At 36.5% G+C, this 19,787-nt stretch overlaps 5 protein-coding genes across 7 annotated transcripts; 2 read left to right on the forward strand and 3 right to left on the reverse strand.

The window, feature by feature from the left end:
* Window positions 1-5,133: 5,133 nt before the first annotated feature.
* Window positions 5,134-8,219, reverse strand: LOC106652144 (adenomatous polyposis coli protein-like). Its single transcript, XM_014370943.2, has 3 exons — window positions 8,004-8,219; window positions 7,485-7,729; window positions 5,134-7,414 (listed from the first exon to the last, which is right to left on the reverse strand). The coding sequence occupies exon 3, from the start codon at window positions 7,361-7,363 to the stop codon at window positions 5,807-5,809; it is 1,557 nt and encodes a 518-aa protein (XP_014226429.1). The 5' UTR covers window positions 7,364-7,414; window positions 7,485-7,729; window positions 8,004-8,219; the 3' UTR covers window positions 5,134-5,806.
* A 169-nt stretch (window positions 8,220-8,388) lies between these two features.
* Window positions 8,389-14,062, forward strand: LOC106652711. The gene is made up of 11 exons (XM_014371825.2): window positions 8,389-8,669; window positions 8,890-8,977; window positions 9,055-10,534; window positions 10,593-10,898; window positions 10,958-11,364; window positions 11,436-11,598; window positions 11,674-11,834; window positions 11,898-12,102; window positions 12,161-12,486; window positions 12,563-13,094; window positions 13,167-14,062. The coding sequence occupies exons 2-11, from the start codon at window positions 8,894-8,896 to the stop codon at window positions 13,550-13,552; spliced, it is 4,050 nt and encodes a 1,349-aa protein (XP_014227311.1). The 5' UTR covers window positions 8,389-8,669; window positions 8,890-8,893; the 3' UTR covers window positions 13,553-14,062.
* A 19-nt stretch (window positions 14,063-14,081) lies between these two features.
* LOC106652698 lies at window positions 14,082-15,575 on the reverse strand. Of its 2 annotated transcripts, none has more exons than XM_014371805.2 (3): window positions 15,223-15,575; window positions 14,571-15,022; window positions 14,082-14,470 (listed from the first exon to the last, which is right to left on the reverse strand). In XM_014371805.2, the coding sequence occupies exons 1-3, from the start codon at window positions 15,326-15,328 to the stop codon at window positions 14,315-14,317; spliced, it is 714 nt and encodes a 237-aa protein (XP_014227291.1). In that variant the 5' UTR covers window positions 15,329-15,575; the 3' UTR covers window positions 14,082-14,314. The 2 variants fall into 2 exon arrangements, with proteins under 2 accessions (XP_014227291.1, XP_023315088.1); XM_023459320.1 differs by having other exon boundaries at window positions 14,083-14,470; window positions 14,571-15,019; window positions 15,223-15,574.
* A 1,131-nt stretch (window positions 15,576-16,706) lies between these two features.
* LOC106652347 (TD and POZ domain-containing protein 5-like) lies at window positions 16,707-18,319 on the forward strand. 2 transcript variants are annotated; one of them, XM_014371280.2, is made up of 2 exons: window positions 16,707-16,926; window positions 17,015-18,319. In XM_014371280.2, exon 2 carries the CDS (start codon window positions 17,074-17,076, stop codon window positions 18,244-18,246), a length of 1,173 nt encoding a protein of 390 aa, XP_014226766.1. In that variant the 5' UTR covers window positions 16,707-16,926; window positions 17,015-17,073; the 3' UTR covers window positions 18,247-18,319. The 2 variants fall into 2 exon arrangements, with proteins under 2 accessions (XP_014226766.1, XP_014226757.1); XM_014371271.2 differs by having other exon boundaries at window positions 16,708-16,926; window positions 17,007-18,319.
* A 112-nt stretch (window positions 18,320-18,431) lies between these two features.
* Window positions 18,432-19,450, reverse strand: LOC106652399 (protein C19orf12 homolog). The gene is made up of 3 exons (XM_014371329.2): window positions 19,190-19,450; window positions 18,906-19,098; window positions 18,432-18,822 (listed from the first exon to the last, which is right to left on the reverse strand). The coding sequence occupies exons 2-3, from the start codon at window positions 19,063-19,065 to the stop codon at window positions 18,560-18,562; spliced, it is 423 nt and encodes a 140-aa protein (XP_014226815.1). The 5' UTR covers window positions 19,066-19,098; window positions 19,190-19,450; the 3' UTR covers window positions 18,432-18,559.
* Window positions 19,451-19,787: the final 337 nt, after the last annotated feature.

Below are 19,787 nucleotides of genomic sequence, written 5' to 3' on the forward strand. Positions count from 1 at the left end.
TAAACAAAAGAGTTGTAATACAGATAAATGACTCGTATTAGTCGCCGATATCTTCGATTTTCCAAGCCGACTTAATGAAATCAGCCATGATCGGAGAGACTCTATACGTGTGTTTGCACATGTATACTCGAGTTACATCAAATAACTCAGCCGCGACTATTTCTAATATTGATTTGCACCATTATACACGAATTATAAGCGCGAAATCGCGCGACGATGATAAACTTTCAAAAAACATAATCAAAAAGCCGTACAATAAAATTGCTCGACACTCGATACGTGTTATAATAATATTATTATGATATAATCGATGCGTGATTTGGATCTCGAGATGAGACAGTATCCGTATATGAGAAGTTCTGTATGTATCATCGGCCAATTCCGCGACTATAATCGCGATTGAAATTTTGGCCATTGAACGCGACGGTAACGAATGTTGACAAATTGTTCTTAAGTGGATTTTTTTTGAGCGTTTAATGTCTTTAAGTCAAAAAGATAGACGAGAAAAGCTTCGATGTTTTCGGCAGCATCAATCATGGAATGAGTCGTTATTTTTACGAGGAAACATACATTTTCATGTTCAGGAACACCTGTAGTAAAAAGACCAATAGAAATTTCCTTCATTCATCATTTTTCCTATGTTTCTGGAAAACCAATAAAAAATTACAAGTATCCATATCAAACGTAGATTCAATCTCGATTTGAGCTTTGAATTTTGCCAATGATTTGTAGAATCGCTCATATACACCCGCAAAAAATCAAGGTGTTCACGCGTGTGGAAATTCAGCACGTGCCGAGGGGTTGATGATCTCGATAAAAAAAATTTACAATTGTAACACAATATAAATAATAATCGTTATTTCATATCGGTGCGACGTCGCGCGCACTAATACATCGTCTAATTTGCCGACAGCTCCTTTTACACATGTTACGCGATTTCAAGCCCGATTAATCGCCCGCGGACAGAAAGAAACACAATAACAGAGTACTTAAGCGCCGATCGTCGCCGCCACCGCCGCCTCGCAGCGGTATATGCAACACTATTGTTACGCGATCCGATCCGTTTGCACAGTGCATTCAACTTAATGTCGCGATCATCGTCGCGTACTCGTAAGTACATGTATATATAGATGTATGTATAGACGACGAGCGCCAAGAAATGCCAATTACCGCTTATTTCCGGATTGTTCGCGAAGATGTGATCCGACACGAGTTGCAGCCGCAACAGCAACAGCAACACAGTGTCAATTTTCGAGTGTAAAAGACGCGGCGCGGCGCGCGTCCGACCTAAATTTGTTTTTTCAGTTACACGAGTTGTTTCTCCTCGTTTATTAATGCTGTTTGAAGAAGTCCAAGGCGCTACACTCGTTGATTAACCGAAGAAGAAGACGACGAAAAAAAAAACTGATTATAAGTAGTTACGGTGGGTTTTCTGCAAAGTACTCGAGTAATTGCATTATAATAGGCCTTTTAATGTAAATTTATCAAGAGCCGGCGTAATCTCTCGCGCTTGTATAATATAGTTTCGGCTTACGAGTTTGAAATATTTGCAAAGATAAAAAAAGGCCTGTAATTGCCAATTTCAAAGATTAGAGCCGAAAGACGACGACGATTTCGAAAGAGTTGGCGAAACATTGTACAATCGCGCTAGCGAATATAGAACTACTATACACATTGCAGAGTAAAAGTGAGTCACTTTCGTAGAATCCGTGCACCGCTGCGCTCGATATGTAAGCAAGCATAGGTACGTCGAAAAATATGCTGTTAATTTATTAGTGTCAGGGAGCATATAGGTATGAGCTCGATCGTACGCTGCGAGGTAAAAAAAAACCTATATATTCTGGCTTACGCGCCATTTAATTATCATAATTTAGCGCGACCACTGCCAAGTGAGAGATACTTCGAATATTTCGGCAAATTCGCGCGCACGTACATAGATGCGCGCCAGTAACGATTTTCCACGAAATTGAACTTATGAAGATGTGTTCTATCGCGTACACACAAACACCTGTCAAGCGAGCTTCTTTGAATCCGATAAACATCCGCGCTCTAAAGTCGGTTCTCGCTTAACCCTCGAGTTGGGTTTTTGCCTCTTAATTAACACGTCGATGCGCGTCAAGTAACGCAACGCGCTTATGACATTTGTATACATTTTTTCCTGTCGGCTCGACTAATCACTAAACAATACGAAAATATGCACGGCATCGTCACCTTTAACGACGTTCTCGTTGTTTCATTTCCTTTTTTTATGTATTTACGCAGTGCGAGTTTGAAATTCTTATCGCGACAATTGAAATATCAACACTTTGTGATCCTCGTGAGGAAGTACGTATTAATACGCGCTTCGTGATTCCACAAATCAGCCGGGGGTATAGAGAAAATTAATCGGATCGTCGGAGCCGATTTAGTCGAAAACGTCGACGAACGCCCAGTTATACACGGCGTATATAATACGAAAGTGAGTGAGAGAGAGAGTCGATAAATGGCATATTTAACTGCAAATCCAAGCGTGTGAAATTTACGGACACAAGTTTCACGAGTGCGCGCGGGTACGAGGGTTTAATGCGCCGCGCGCGCACAGCTGCCTCCGAGCAATAGGTCAATTGTGATTTCGCCTTTCCACGTGCATACGTATACACAGAGATCCGTCGACGAACCGATTGAATTTTAATTGTCCCGTCGATATATAATCGAATGGAAATGATCGATTTGCGACGCGGGGGTGAACTCGCTGTCTCCTGCACCGATGCTATACATATATAACACACCACTCCGAAGATCGACTGGTAGTTTATACCAGAATACCCCCATACCCGTGCATTGCAGGCATGTTTTCGTCTATCTCGCGACGTCGCTTCGTTTTTCTATTTCTCGTCTCTCTGCCTCCAGATGGAGGAAAATTTCGAATCAATGAATCAAACGCCCGATGCGAATAGTTCGTTCGTCTCTATATAAGCGGAGTGCGGATTAAGTTTGAGGCATATTTGTCGCTTATATTAGTTCCTCGAAGCTGGCGCTGACTCGTCTCTCTCTCGTGATATACTTGACAATGACACACTTTTTCATCGCGCGCGTATTATATACATGTGTGTCCGCTATGTGTGAGTAAGAAATATATATCTCGCGCGCGCCGCGCAAAAGGCTCGCAACCAAGATCCCAATCTATAATTGCTCTGCACTTGAAATGCTCTGCTTAATATTATTATGTTCTTTTTTTCCTCTATGCGGGCCCGTGAAGCCAAATGAAGTTTCGATGATTTCGCATTTGAGCAATCGCGAACGGGGGAGAAAAGAAAATAACACATAAATATTGCGCCCCCCCTGACCGAGTTCATCGGCCGGTTGTGCGTTGTTTTTTTGGCCTCGAGAAATAAGGAAAAAAATCGGGAAAAATCCCGTTCCAAAACCATCGACTTCGAAAAATGTTAATACTTGTTGACGCGCTGTTTGCGTTTTTGTTCTATTATAAAAGTAAAAACCGAAGCGAACAAAAAAAAAATCAAAACTTTATGACTCTCTACGCGAAAAGAGTTATAATATTTTTTTTATGGAGAAACGCACGGAAATTCGTTTTATAGCGCAGTAAAAAGAAGCGTACTAATATTCGCGAGGCTGCAGGCTTCCTCCGGGTGCGCGCGAAGGATATTTTCTTGCATATTTCATATATATTTTCTCAAGGTACCGACTGTACGTACTACATGACGCTCTTATAAATCCAGCGCATTTTCGTGAATCGAGTCGTTGATTGGCCGGCAATTGACTTTGAAATGTTTGCGTTGAGTATATGGATACGCGAAAAAGAAGCAAAACGAAAATAGAAAATATTGGGGATTACGCGTTTTCCTGCAGGCAGGTTTATCATTATTGTCGTCGGGTTTTCTAGAGTACGCGCGATTATTCCGCGAATGCACGTAATTGACTCTAATACAAAAGAAGAAGAAGGAGAAGAAGAGGAGGATGACTGCTGACGACAAAAAAGCGATAAGACGACGAATGGCAATTCACCTTCTGTCGTTATTATCTGTATACACACATGCACGACGACGTTTTAAATGCCGCGGCGAACGCGGCAAAAGTTTAATGCGGACGCGACTCCTCCTACGCAGACACGAGCGTGTAGTATACGTACGTACGAACGAACGAAGCTCTTTAGCCGAGGCACGAATTGGAGAGGAGATATGCTCGTTGACCCTGACGTGGTACGAGAGATTCAGGTGCTAATCCAAACTGCAATCAGTAGCCTATTCAAACTATGATATTACGCGCGTCGGTATGTACGCTATGTATAATAATTACACGAGTATTCGAAAGATTTTCGGACTCGCTGGGTACGTACTACTTGGAATGTAAAAATATTCGCGCGCGGCTTCAAAGGATTATTTCTCCGCGCGCGCGTAAATATTGATTTTGAACAATTTTTTTTTCTCTTCCCGAAGATTGGATTCGCCCTCGCGCAAGATTCCCACGCGTGAAAGTCGTGGCGCGGATGGTAATTTTTTTCATATTTTCATTTTCTTTTTTCTTCATTTTAATCGCAGAATTTATCGGCAGTTTCGTATAAAAAATCATCGTCGATTTTCGAGAGAGCGAAGGCTTATTCATTTTTTTTCTTCTTTCCATGCATTAACATAACATTGTTAAAGACGCGCACGAGACGCAGACGTACATCGCAACGTATTATATTATATATATTATATATACACATATTCGCACGCGCGCGCATACAGACACGCGTTGAATGCGACAAAGGAAAAAGAAAAAAAAAATTGAGACTTCCAGTTCGAGCGGTCACTGTTGATGTAAATCCAGTTCGATCCGGTGCTATCTGCCGGTGCCGCGAGTCGTGCGCGCGAAAATGAACGTCGTCGCCGCGATGTCATTTGGTTCTTTTTTTTTTTTATTATTCTTTTTCTTCTTTTTTTTTTATAATAGCGAGCGGATTGAAAGAATTTATACAGCTCGCGGGGATATATAATATCGGGCTTTTGGGAGCGGAAAAAAAAGTTGAGCGAAATAAAACAGCGAAAAAAAAGGTCGCGTCAAATGCGCGCGTGTGTAAGTTTACGCAACGATTTTTTTTTTGGGCTAAAAATATGATTTTTTTTTTTTTAAATTAGAGCAATTGTCAAATGTGTTTGACTTCATGATTGAACTAATAATAATCCGCACTTATTGCGTTCCGAAGAAATGAGAGAAAATAAAATTTTAGATTAATGATAAATTTTTCCTGAAATATTCAAGTATTTTTAAAGGAAGGTTGATTGATTCGCTTCTTGTATGATTCATAGAACATCACATATCAATGAAAGTATTAAAAATTTCTTTATTTTAATCTTTGTCGACGCCACTTTTTTTTCGATGGTAATTTTTCCTAAAAAAAAACTCGTGATAATACTGAATGGCCAATTTTTTTATCATTAAATACAAGTAAAATTTGGTATCAAATATGACTTAGATAAAGTAGACTTGAGAATAATAATTTTTTTTTTTGTTGAAAATTATCATTCGTCGCGAATAAAATATTCTTCAATTGTACTAATATACGATCGATTGCGTACACCTAACACTAAAATTTGCACACTGACTATTTCATTGCGTCAATAATCGATATGATTGAGTACTGACGAATGCGAAGAAGAAAAAAAATCTCAATATTAATCATTAAAATAATTTTTACAATTTGCACAGCACACGTAAAACACACAAATGAATCGCAGTAAATATATGTAATATTAACATTACGACACAAAAGTAATATTTATAAGACTCGACGCAATAGACAGTCCGCCTTATTTTAATAGATTTTTCACGTATCGTCCTTTGCACTTTCAGCTCGCAGCTGCTCCACGTCGTCGTCGTCGACGTCGTCTACCTGGCAAAAGTCCTCTCCGCACACCTTCGAGCGAGGGGAATTTTTGTTCAAGCTCAGAGTGGACACGTGCTCGATGCTCTGCCTGGTGACTTTAGCGATTCCTCGCCTGATGTATTCGTTGAGAAGCGACTCCTCCTCCACGGTCAAGTCGGACTCCTCGTCGAACAAATCTAGCGAGTTTATGCACTGACAAGCACTTTGACAATCGTCGATCTTACAAGTACACGCGATACGATCGTCGCACGCCTCGTCCCCCTCGTAATTGCTGGGCGTCGAGACGCAGCTCACGTTAGTCTTTGTAACTTTGGCAATTCCTTTACGAATATATTCGTCTAAAATTTTCTCCTCGTCCGCATAAAAATATGTTGCTTTGTCACTCTTACCTTCTAATAAATCTTCATTACCCTCCTGTATCCTGGTTATTGTATCATCTTTTTCGCTTAATTTTGCACTTTTAATTACACTTATTTTATTTTTTCTTTCTCCGCTTTCATCTCCCTCCTCGTCGTCGTCGATCGTTAAAGAACTTAAACTACTAGCTGCCACTGACTGAAGTTTTATTGGAGTTGACTCTTCTTTAAATACTGCTACATCATCTTCAAAAATACTATGTTTTGATATTTCTTGTTGAGAGGAACATGGTTCATTGGTTTGCATTTTTGGTAAGGACTGTTGGGTCCTTTTTTTATTGGGTTTCTTAAGTTTCTGTTGTCCAGGTGTTAATTGAGCTGGAGAATCTGGAAGATTACTGGGAGATACAGCTTCGCTAGTTCTAAAGCTGAAATCACTTACGATAGAACTGTGATCATCACAAATAGATTGTTGTTCAAAACCGCTGAGAGATCCTAAAGAACTGCTTCTTGAAAACATTAAAGGAGTCTGCTCAGTAAAATGATCTGAATCTCCAAAATTAACCATTTTATCATCTCTATCTTTATCGTCAATTGGCGACTGTGATGGAGTTACATTAATGATACTTTCTATCCTTTCATCATCACATTTTTCATCATCTGAGTCATCTGGTAAATATATACATCTATTAGAGTTTTCACACTCTTTATCCTTATTTTCTAGTTCCATGTAGCTTTTTAATTGACTAAAGTCCTTTGGTATTTCTAGCTGTTTTTTAGAAGCTCCATTAATCTTATTATAATTTTCTGATTTTTCAATAATTGTATCTTCAATTTTAATATCATCAAGTCTCAGTAAATCTGATGTTGATGTAGAAGTAGAAAAAAACAAAGGTGTTTCAAATGGAGTTTCTTCTGTGATATATGTAGTAACTGTATTTTCTCGTTCATTGCTCTTTGAAATATGTTCAAAATAACTAATTTCATCTACAACTGAGTTTTCCTCTGTATAACGCAAACTATAATTCGTTGTTTGATCAAACTCAATCAATGTCAAATTATTACAAGAATGATACAATCTAGAGCAAAAATTATCCAGCGTTGTATTTTTAGAATCATGTCTTACTATTTGTGCCGTCATCAGCTTTTACTTTACTTATTTTTATCATTCTTTAATAAATTTTGCAGGTAACTGAAATACATAATTCATAAATTAGTTTCCCATTAATCATAATGAAATAATCATTTAAAAATTACATTACCATTTCAACACAATGAAAGTTTGATGAAATTTGCAGCTTATGTATAATTGTGACTTCTTTTACAATAAAATTTTTTCTTTGGTTGTATATTACTTTAAAATATCAATGCCCATAGCTCTTTCCAATAAGAATACTTTTTGTATATTTACAATTTTCAATAGATCTATGTTTTTTTTTCACAGCTTTTTTACCCTGTAGTTTGATTCATTTCCGCACCACTGATGCGACGTAGTTACTTGAGAGTTCTATAACACAAACAAACAATCTGAATGTATGAAAATTTTACTTATTGACATTTTTAAACGTATTGAAATGAAATTTCGAATGAAGTACAAAACTACAAAAACGTGCATTTGACAAAAAAAGCCATAAAAAAAAATACGGCGTCGCATCGCAAGTAGCTTATTGTGCATCGAAACGAGCTTGCAGCTATAGTCAAGGGGTTATAGCCATGGCATCGAGCAATTGCACTCCGCTGCAGTTTTGCATGCTAATAGACGGCAACAAAAATGTCCTTACTGTTTTTGTATACTTGGTTCTTAAGTTCCATGTCCGCAAGCTTCACGTCCACGAGCTCGAGATCCACGGCCAATTATGAACCAGCATCGTGCGTGCGAAGCTTTTTCCTCGATGTTAAAAAAACATCGTGTGCACTTAGCAGAAAAATAAAATTTTTATGCAAACATCCCCCCCGCGCGCTGTATGGAGTGCGACGGACGACGACGATGCCGAGGCAGGCGGACGCGCGACCTGCATAATGACGATGCGCCGGGGGTTTTTCGCCGGGAGCATCCGATAGATGGCCGACCGATGCAGCGAGACGTGCGAGCGGCGCGAGGTCACGTGATCACAACAATTCACTGCGACTGTTTGTTGTGTATGTGTGTGTATACATGCTCATGCCATGCGCCGGTGAATCTCGCGTAGAAGTTTTTGAATGTTTCGCAAGGTTTTAACGGTTTTCGCGTGGAATTATCTAAGTTGAATTCCTTAAAAAGTGCGGGTTTGGTGAAAGTGATCGGATCGGATCAATGATTTTTTGGAATAATGAAGTGAACGTCCTTGAGCGAGACTTTTCATCGCCAAGCTCGCCGGTGTTTTCATGACATTTAAAAAGGCGCAAGTTTGAACAAGTCTGACACAATTATCGAGGCGCCGCTGCTCTGCAGCAGTGGTTTTCTGCCGGTGAGTTACAATTGGAATTGATGCATTTTCTACTCATTCATGAATGAAAAGTTTGACCCAGTGAACGGTAATTGCTATGTTATTGATACGAGAATTCGAATGCAATCGTTCGCTGCGAGTCCGTGCGATAATATACTTCAATTTTCGGAGTTATTTAGTAACCTAAAACGTAAACATCGATTTGTTTACATTGTTTGTAATCGTTTTATTATTATTTTAGCAAAATGACGGCATTTTACGAGGAATGTAAAAAATGGATCTCCATGGCTCAATCGATGGAGTTGGATAATTTAGAAAAATGTTTAAAGGTATTTTCATTTATCATTTAACTTTTAATACAGTATACCTTGTCAATGTACTACAGTTAATTTATGCACATTTTCAGTCTCTGAACAAATCAAAAGGCTCTGATCAGAATAAAAATCTGTTTAAACTTCTCTTGCACATGTCTCATTGTGCAGATCGCTGTCGCAAAGAAAAATTATCAAATCAAGTGCAGTTATATAAAATTACTAAAACCATCTGTGATAGTCTGACAGAAGTTCCAGACAAAAATAAATTATTTAGTGCAGTATTCTACATTGTGATCTATCTACTGGAAAAAGAGTGCTATAAAGAAGCCCAGGTCATTACAAATTATGTTTTACCTGGAAATTTATTGAAAGACAATGATTTATTGGATGGCTCAAAATATCAACAACTATCTGTTTTGTGGTTGAATTCACTGGGAAAAAAATTTGAAAATAAATGGAAAGAAATCAAAACTAAAGAAGAGGTATTAGTAGACACAAATCTATGTGAATTGATTCAATTTCATTTGTCTACTCTAGATTATTGCGATGATAAGGATGGATTCTTTCTAAAGACATTGGATGCTTATTTTAAAAAATTTTCTGACGTACCACTAAAAGAAAGTTTTCCTTATGTGTTTATAGTTATTCAAAAGGCAGCACATTTAATCACTAATTTAAAAGAATATGCACCAGCAGATGCTTATAGCATGTTCATTCCATTAATTGGTTCATATTTTTTCAAAAAAAGTGAAAATTTAAATTCTGTTCTTGATTATTACAGAAAATGTGATATTTACTTTGTTGATTGCTTAAAAAAATCTGCTCCAGCATATAATTGTTACAAATTTTTCAGAGAGTATACAATCAACTTGTTTGAGACTAATTTCATGTCTGTAGAAATCGGAGCTAGATTTGATAAAGCCTGTAACACATTAGATATTATTACAGAAAAGTATGGTTCTAATAATCATTGTCTCATAGAAACTATGGCTGCAATATCTAGTAGTTTTGATACTATCTTTAATAAATGGGAAAACGTTGTAATGAAAAAGTTTGTTAACACTAAACTAACAAATGAAAATATTGTTACAATGGGAAAATTTGTGAAAAAATTTGTTGCTATTTATAAAAATCGACGATTTAACAAAAACTATATTTGCAAAAAATGCCCAAATAATACAAAGTGTCATATCGAAACAGAAATATTTAATGCTGCTTCTTTTGCTTCATCATATGTTAAAGTTCTCACAAAATATACATTAGAAAACATGAATGATGAAATATTTTCTTGCTGCTCAAGTATTTTAGAAGAATTATTAGCAATTTTCAATAAACTAGATGAATCCAATTGTCGTTATGTTAGTCCAATGTGGGCCATATGTGGTAGAACTATTTTTAATTTTGGATTAATAAGCGAGGGCAAATACTCAGCTCAATTAATACATTTATATGAACTATTATGCAAAGAAGTTATCAAGAGAGATGGTCTAAACAGTCAAGTCAGTAGTTTTGGACTAGAAAATCCAGTTGCAACTGCTTTGCATCGCCTGTGTAATGCAAACTTTAATCAAGGTAAATTTTTTTTATTGTTGAGAATTTACAAAATTTTAATTTTGATTTTTAATTTCAGAAAAATTCGAAAATGCTCTAGTTTATACAGCTTATAATGCACTTTTGAGTATAAATGAAACAAGAAAAAGAAAAGCCTGTGATATGTGGGCCTCTCTTAAACTCAAACTCATTGAAAATGAAAAGATTCAAAAACTCACTTTATTAGAATGTTTGAGGAAAGACACTGAAGTTGCAACTAAATTGGGAATCAAGTTAGATTTATCAACATATGATCTAAAAGACTTATGTTTGCGAGAACTCAAGTCTTTACTAACTTTAAAAAGCAATGTAACAGTTGCTATGAAAGAGACTATAGCTGAACTAGGTAAAAAAAAATTATTTACATTATCATTTACACTCTATTTTATGAAATTGAATTTTCAGAAATTATAAATCATCCTATTGGCTATGCACAAGGTGTATTATTGCTATGCTTTCATTCAATGCAACTGATTAGCAGAGATTATATTTTAGATTACATTAACAAAGCCTTAGAAAAATTGAAAAAGTTAAAAACTCCTGTGGCTCAGTGCATGGTAGCAAATTTGAAATTCTTTGTTATTATAGAAGAATTTAAAGCCAGGACAAAAGCTATATGTGAACAAATGGATGACGCAAGTTTCACGGTCAAATCATTCAAGATTATTCAAGGTATAAAAAATGATGATTTGGAAAAACAAGAAGAAATTGTACCTACTTATGGTGGAATCACTATAGAAGAAGATAACAAATATTCTCAAAGAATGCGTAATTGTCTAGATTTATGGGAAATGTGCATACAAAAGCATTCAGTATGTAAATTTTTACTCAGTCTGTCCATGAAAAAAAAAATATATGTGTATGAAAATTGTTATCTTTTTAGGCTACTATCATAGAAGACTGGGAACCTAAATTTACTCTTGAAACAATTCTAATTTGTGGAGAATATTGTAGATTATATAAATTTAGTATTGTTGAAGCTAGTGTTTGGAGAATCGCTCATAAATTAGCAACAGATCTTAATGATTCTGTTGCTTGTATATATGGTATAAGCTTTTTTAATACTTCATATACATGCAATCGTGTATTATACTTACTTGTAAATTAAAATTATTTTACAGTTACAAGCAGAAGTGTATCCATTAGATCAATTAATGAGAACTGGATTAAGGATGCTGAAAACCGTGTCGAAACTATAAAAAATTCCTCAAAAGCAATTGAGACAGATGCAGTCATTTTATTTTTGTTGAGCTTGGCAGACTTTTACTTTGATTGCAACATGGTAATTTCTTCATAATTTTGAAGTTTTTATATTTTACTAATACAATTTTGATCAATTTCATAGATCGAAAAAGGAAAAGAATTATTAGACCGCGCAGAAAAAATGAACTTTTACGACATGCTTGCTAACGCTAAATTGTTCATTTACGCGACAGAAATAAAATTTCGAAATTATTATCTAATAAATACAGATCCTAGTCAAGAAGATTACTGCAAATTTTTGGTTGAAATTCATTATTCTATGATCAATCTTCACGATATTCTGCAAGGTACGATGTAAATACTTTACTCAAAATTAGGACAATTTTTAAATGAACCCAATTTCAGAACCCTGTCGATTTTGGAATATCAAATACTTCCTTATGGGTATGGACCAGTTACTAGAAACGATGTGCACCATTGTCATTCCAATGAATAGTCTTCTTTCGTTCCGAGAAATAATCGCTCATCTCACTTATGGTCTGGCATTCGCTCAAAAGCACGGCATCACGCTCAGGATTGCTCAACTTCTCAAGTATCATATCAACATCGATTTGTTACGTCTTCAAATTGAACAGTGCGAAACGAGACTTCAAGATCTTGAACACATTTTGTGCTTGGAAAATTTTCAAAAATCGATGAAGACACGATTACCCGATGAAATAAGTTCAGAGGTAAAGGTAAAATTTATAATAATTACAAAATACTTTAAAGAACTTTTATGATTAACAATATTTGTTTGGGCTGCAGAATTTTCATCCAGGTGTGCGTGATGCTGGAATCACAATGTCCCGAAACAATGCCTCGCCTGAACTGAAGAAAAAGCTATTTGATCTGCCGAGTTTTATCGATCATTCCTCGCGGTGCGAATGTGCGGAATGCACTAATTTATTGTACCAATATTTGGTATTCACTTGTGCACATCAACGCGCTCAGCTCTACAGTATCATGAATTATCCTCGGGAAGCTGAGCAACATTTTCATTCGGCTTCCGTCATCAAAGCTCACTTGGATGATCGTGATACCGACAAAGTAAGGCAGCACAAAATGTTCAAATGGAAGCGAAAGCAAGAATTCGTCATCGACCGAATGTTATGCATGCTCGATTTGAGTATGTTTATCATTGACTTTAAAAGCGATCGGAAGGATGATGCATTGATGCTGATCGAAGAAGTCTTGGAAATTGCGAAAGAGAGCGACCTAACAAAACATTGCGTTACCGTTTATGCGATGGAGTTATATTTCCAACACCATGTGTACGAGCTTTTCGAAGACAAAACGAGTAAGCTAAAATTAAATTTGTGGATTTTTTTTTCATTGATAGAAGGATGAAAATAATTAAAAATTGTTTTAGGTATATCCGTTCCCCATGACATACCGATCACCATTACGAATAAACCAACTGATGGTTGTACTACTCCAAAACAAGCTGAAAAGCCTGTAAGCAGAAATCGTCGCGGTAAACCGAAGTCACCGACGCCTGTGCCCGTGCCAGTGATTATCATTCAAGATGACTCGCCAGTAGACAATAAAACTAAGGATAAAACAACAAAAACTGAGAACGCCGAAGCGGAAAAGAAATCTGCTGTTCCGCGAGTTAATGCTCGTAAGGTCCGTCGTAAGATATTGGTTGACGAGGTGGATGAAACGACGAGTTCGGACGAGCAAACGATAACGGTCAGAAGAAGCGGTCGGCTAATGAAAAAGAGTTTGGATGGCCCCCAAAAGGCAAGTCAATGAGAGTAACTTGAGTGTAATAGATATCGTCGAGATAAGAATGACGATGAAATTCGTTAAGACTTACGTCTTAGAAATTAATTTCTTTCCGATATCTTTGCTGAGTAACAGCGAACTCATGCTTCCCATCAATTTCAGTCTTATTACTATCATTTAAGAGAAAAAACGAAAGTTTTAAAAATTGTTATTGTTATTGTTTTAATATGTCGATAATGAACTTGAGCTAATTTTAATCTTAGAACCAAATATTTATTTTCTTAGCTGCTCTTTATCTATTAGATCAAATTCAACTAAGATTATCTATATTATTTTTATAAGATGCCTTTAAATATTAAATTGCATCTAATTGTAAATAAATCGTAGTTTATATATTTTATTACAGTCTCGAAATGGGAGATAATAATTTTTTACGAATCGGTAATTACCATGACGAATAGTCTCAATTGAATCATGAAAATAAAATAACGAAGGATGTTTCTATTGAGAAAAAAATAAATATATATATTGAATCTATTTTCCTATGAAATTTTTTTATTAATTACAAAATTAATAGTATCTTAATGAGTATATTTACATTATTTGATGAATGATAAATAACCATGCCTCCCGCAGATCTGGCAATAGGAATATAAACTTATTTCCTCAATTTTCAACGGATATCAACGCTTGCAGCTAAGTAAAAAAAAAGAATAACAATAACAACAAGCCATATGTACAAGCTTCTCTTACACGTGCAAAATATTGCCTCCTCCTCCTCTTCTTCGATTAGCTCAATTGCTGCGCCAGTTCTATCAAAGCCAGTGCCGCTATCCATCGCTTTTTATCCTCCTGCACTGCGGGCCTCGCGACTTTGGCATTATTACTTTTATTAGCGCTGAATCTCGACAGTCTGCGATTTCCACGATACTGCTTTACCACGCCCTATAATTCGTTAATGTGCACGATACGATGCGTTATATATAAAAAAAGGGATGGTGGAGGTAGGGAGGCAATTAAAGAAAAAGTGTCGTCTCAAACTTACGCTCGACCGAGTGAAATAAAACGAGAGGTTTTCCTTATCGGCCTGGCCATCCTTGATATTGTTGTTTTGCCGACGTCGGCGTCTCCCGCGGCTCCTTCGAATCGCCGGCTCATAATCCAGGCAAAAGTTCTTCAACCACAAGCCGTCGCTGCTGCTCTTCTTCTCCTTCTCCTCGTACGTCTCGACGTCGACGATCTCGTTCTCGATCGACACCACGTCGATTTGGTCGTTTTCCTCGTCGTTCTCTTCCTCGTCGTTGATTTTTCCAGTCAAGGTCAAATTGGACTCGATATCGTCGGCTTGGTGGCGAGCTTTGGAGCGATGATTGCCGAGAGCAGCCGCATAAGTGTGATCCAGTCGGTGTTGATTGGCCAACTGCAGGCTCGGACGATATTTGGAGGATTTGAAACGCATCGTCCCGCTGTTGGATCGGCAGCGCCCATCCTCCGCTGCTGGCATCGGGGGAGGAAACGCACAAAAAAAACTCGTTTACGATGATAATAAAATACGATCCTTTCGAATGAGTACAATGACCATTTAAATCTCGCGCAAGTATGTGGCACATTTTTGCTTCATGCTGATATTCGTATTTATCACGAGGTTATAAACGAGTCAATCGATAAGAGAGAAAATATAAACAATAAACACGAACCATCGATCGTATTGGACACGATGCTCCGCTGCTGCTGCTGCGTGCATTGCCGTTGAGCTTCTCGCGAGTCGTCGTCGACACCCATAATCGCTGCCTCGAGGTGCATTATCGCAATCACGTCGACGTTTAAAAAATAAAAGGCCGCAGGACGGATGTTTATTTACGTTAATATTATAAATTTCGATGAAAGATGCGATCGATGCGCGGACTGTATATTATGTAGCGCGATTGTGATTGAAGATCCGCGTGGTCATATACACGTTCACCACCGTCGACGCACACTTTACATGTACATACACAACGCAGTATCATAATAACGAGTTGTGTGCCTCGGCCAGATAGCTGTATATAATGTGGATTTAAACTGCGTATGTGTGTATAGAAGACGCGCATCGGGCCGATAATGATTTAATCGAGAGAAAGAGAGAGAGAGAAAGAGATGACGAGACGCGAATTCGATCGATTGACTCGAAAAAATCGATCAACGTATAAGTTTTGCACTCGGAAGCTCGAGCGGGCCGAGCGTTGCCGACGGCGTTTTGGGGAGCAACGATCGAAAATATAAAATTGACTTTAAAAAACATCGATAAAGATTTTTTAATACTTAATCGCACTCAAAAATTAAAAATTGTTCGGTCGATTTTCTAACGTGACATGCTGGTATCTCATTAGCGCATTATCTTTACATTCCGATCTTCATTATAAATGTCTTGAAAAATCCAGAATGTAAACCCATTTTCATGCGGATTAAAATTAGAGAAATCAAATTATATGTGTGTAAATGAACTCAAGAATTTTCCATTTCGGAGGTACGAACTGAATTTCCAAGATATGAACTATAGTTATCTTTCAAGTTTTTTTCAGGTCAGCTTAATGTTCCAACTGTAAGAACTGCAGGTATTTGAAAAATTTCGAGATATACTTTTTCTACAGAAAATTCATCCGCGATGTTTAATATTTGACCGAACTAATTTATCGAATACTTGAAGGTCATTGACCTAGCGCCAAATGGTGTATCCCGGAGGGTGTAAACAAGGTGTGTCTCTTGTAAGCTCAGAAACTGCAAATCGCGTTTTTGAAATCCAAAAGCCATCGAAAAAGATAATTTAATTTTTTGAAACAACTATTTATCAAATCCCTTTTTTCGTTTTAATTAAAGAAGAAAAAATAATAATAAATTCACTTCAAAATTTGAGAAAGATAAATGGAAGAGGCGCGTATTTGATAGTGCATCTACAATTTGTCGTTCACAATTCTATGATTTCCCATTTTTTCTTATTTTTTACCATTTAAGCCTTTCTACTTTATACTCCTGATACCGAAGTTATCTCCGTGGCGGCAATAAAAATAAAGGAACAAAGAAAAACGAGTCATGCAGTCAAAAAGTGTCGCGAAAAAGTAAACAGCCTCCTTCCCCTTCCTGCCCGCAGCATCATATGTTGTTTTGCAGAACTTGCTTGCGGCTCTCACGCACTTTTTATATACGAGTCTTTTACGCTAGTGGCCTATATACGTTTTACTCGTGTGTGCAGAACTCACGAGAGCATGTGCGAATTTGTGGATGAAAATCAATAGTCCGAGTTGCGTGTCGCTGTCGATGATGTTTTGGCTTGAAGAGGCATGTTTTGTTATTGTATTCGAGATATGTCGTTAACGGTGCCGCAGGCTCTGCTGCAGTAACGATCAGCAGCTATCCTTGTTTTGGTAAGTATACTTCGCTTTCCAACAAAAAAAAAGACCTCAAGAATCATGCCAGTGCAGAAACTCCCATTGTTGAGGACTAGTTTTTCAGGCGTGCGTCTACGTCAGTTGCCACGACAATTACGTAGCCCGCAACTCCCTGAAAATACAATGGAGGAGTATACGAAGGCGACGATTCAAAAGAAGGAGACCAACTGCATCATCTTCAATATCGAGTACTCGACGATCAAGGAGAGTACGTGCATGGAGTATCGCTCACCCTCCTTCGAGTTCAAAGAGCATCCCAAAGAAGAATGTTATATAAGTTTTGTGTCTGTGTTCTCAAAGGACAAAGGTCCTTCCTCGCAAAAAGTGGCTGGCATGACATTACATTTCTCAGACAAAAGATTGAACGAAGAAGTTTGCACTTACCAAGTGGTTGCCAGTGTACTAAATAGGCCAGAGTTTGGCATACATGCATTTCAAAGTCATAAATATGGCATCAACGAGTTGAGGCATTGGAAATTTTTCAGTACCAACGAACTGTTGAAAGTGGTCAACAAGAGTGGAATTGTGCAAATTTGTTTTGACGTAACACGCTTTTGTAGTGGAGAATTGGTGACTATTGAGTCAACGTTTGTTCCTCAAAATGATGAAAATATGATGAAGTTGTACTCTTTTGCAAAGAATGGGGAGTACACTGATATTGTGCTAAAAGTAGGTGATCAAGAAATCAAAGCTCATAAAAATATATTGGCTGCTCGTAGTAAGGTATTTGATGCTATGTTTAAAAGTAATATGCAAGAGGAACAGACTGGTGTGATAAATGTTGTAGAGTTTGAAGCTCCTGTGATTAAAGAAATGTTGTACTTTATGTATACAAACCATGTTGAAGATTTATCACAAATGGTGCTAAAACTGTATGAAGCTGCTAATTTTTATAATTTAATAGATTTAGAAACATTGTGCAAGCATTATATGATATCCAATATTACTGTTGAAAATGTTACTGCAATATCGGAATTGGCGGATAAATATAATTTAAAAAATGTACAAGGAACTGTTAATAGATTTATCAAGAGTAACGAAGCTCAAGTTCTCAAAAATCAAGAGTATCTTACTTATTTGGTCAGTAATATAAGTATCAAAAACATTGCAAAATATTTAACTTTAGCAGAAAAATACAAATTAAAAGAGTTTAAAAAAACTCTTAAAGAATTTGTGAGAGATAATATTAAAGATGTGATCAAAGATTCTAAATACAGATATCTGTATACTACAAATATGAATTTAATTCTAGAAATTGACGAATACATTGCAGACCACTATGAAAATAACAAATAAACTAATCCATAATTTACATCATAAAATATTCCTTTTGAAATGATGGATCTGTGTTTGAATTTACTTTCAAAAGATATAATATATATTATAATCTATTATGTAAAACATATAAATATGATATATACATTTTAAATAAATTTTGTTTGGTGTTTCTTTTTTTTTGTATTTGTAATAAAAAATGTATATATTTTTTAGCTTAGTTACAAACATTCTAAAAACATTTAATTTTTTTAAAACTGAAATACAAGTATAGAAAACAATTACAAGTTTTGTGTCATTATTTCAAAACAATTAAAAATTGACATTTCTCTACTTAAAAAATACACTTATATCCCATGTCCCCTGTTACAAATTGCCTCACAACATTTTGTATAGCATCTAAAAGAGCTCTGTTACTTTGAATTGTAGCAGCTAATTGGACTAAAGTAAATATATTTTCTTTTGTCAACAATTGCTTAAGAGCTTCAGCTAATTTTTCTTTTTGAGCAGGAGTGGCTTCTGTAGCTAAAATTTCTGGCACTGACTTGAATTTTCCATTAGCATGGTAACTTGACATAAAAGTTCCTAGTAATCCACCTAAAATTTTTCAAATTTATGCACATCTATGTATCATTCTCATTTATTCAACTAATATTATTAACGCCATCAATTGTTATTACCTGCAGCAATACCTGTTGGTCCACCTAATAAACCACCCAAAAATGTTGTAGCTCCAACTATAAAACCACATTGAGTTGAAACATTCAAAGCAACTTTCATTTCTCTGATAGTTGTTAAATCTGATATTGCTTCTAGCAAATCTTGTGTTGCCATCGCCATTGTTGTTGTTTTTCAACACTTGTTGACTGTCAACTGAAAATACGTAAAAATCGATGAATGGTTGTCAGTGCTTGGAAGATACTGAAGAGTAAAGGGTTTTTCGCCAATAAAATTTGCGCGTTACCTCTTAATCATGAAGTTTTGTTGATGAAGACGATAATTATGACTTATAGTATCAAAGTAGACAGTTTCTTAACCTATTATTTATTGTTTCATCCTCATTCTCATATTCGTGCAAGAAGACAACTGGGGATGTTTATCACAATTCTCAGTATACAAGTGTTCAACTGCCGAACGTAGATTTTGGGAATCCTACGCGCGCGTCAATACATCAGGTCGCTTTCATTGCAAACTTTTACGGAAACTTACTTGTATTGTATTGTGTAAATGTGACGTATCACGTATGTACGTGACGCGCACAGCATACATACACTGAGTCACGCCAATGCTTAGATATAGATATACCCATATTGTGCGCCGACAGCGTAATGTTAGAGAATCTGCATTCAACCTACAATGATAATGAAAGTAAAAATGCACATCGATAATGTCTTTTCAAGATGAATTCTCCATTAATTAACTAATGTAATTGTTAATATCTCATTCTCCTCATTTTTAAGGCTTGTAATCGGGTAACTGATGAAATAGAAAAGCAAATTGAATAATTACCATGAAGAAAAGAGTTCCTTACAATACATAATTAGTTTTTATGAATATTTTGG

The sequence above is a fragment of the Trichogramma pretiosum genome, unplaced genomic scaffold, assembly GCF_000599845.2.
Source record: "Trichogramma pretiosum strain Unisexual culture from Peru unplaced genomic scaffold, Tpre_2.0 scaffold44, whole genome shotgun sequence".
Lineage (NCBI taxonomy): Eukaryota > Metazoa > Arthropoda > Insecta > Hymenoptera > Trichogrammatidae > Trichogramma > Trichogramma pretiosum.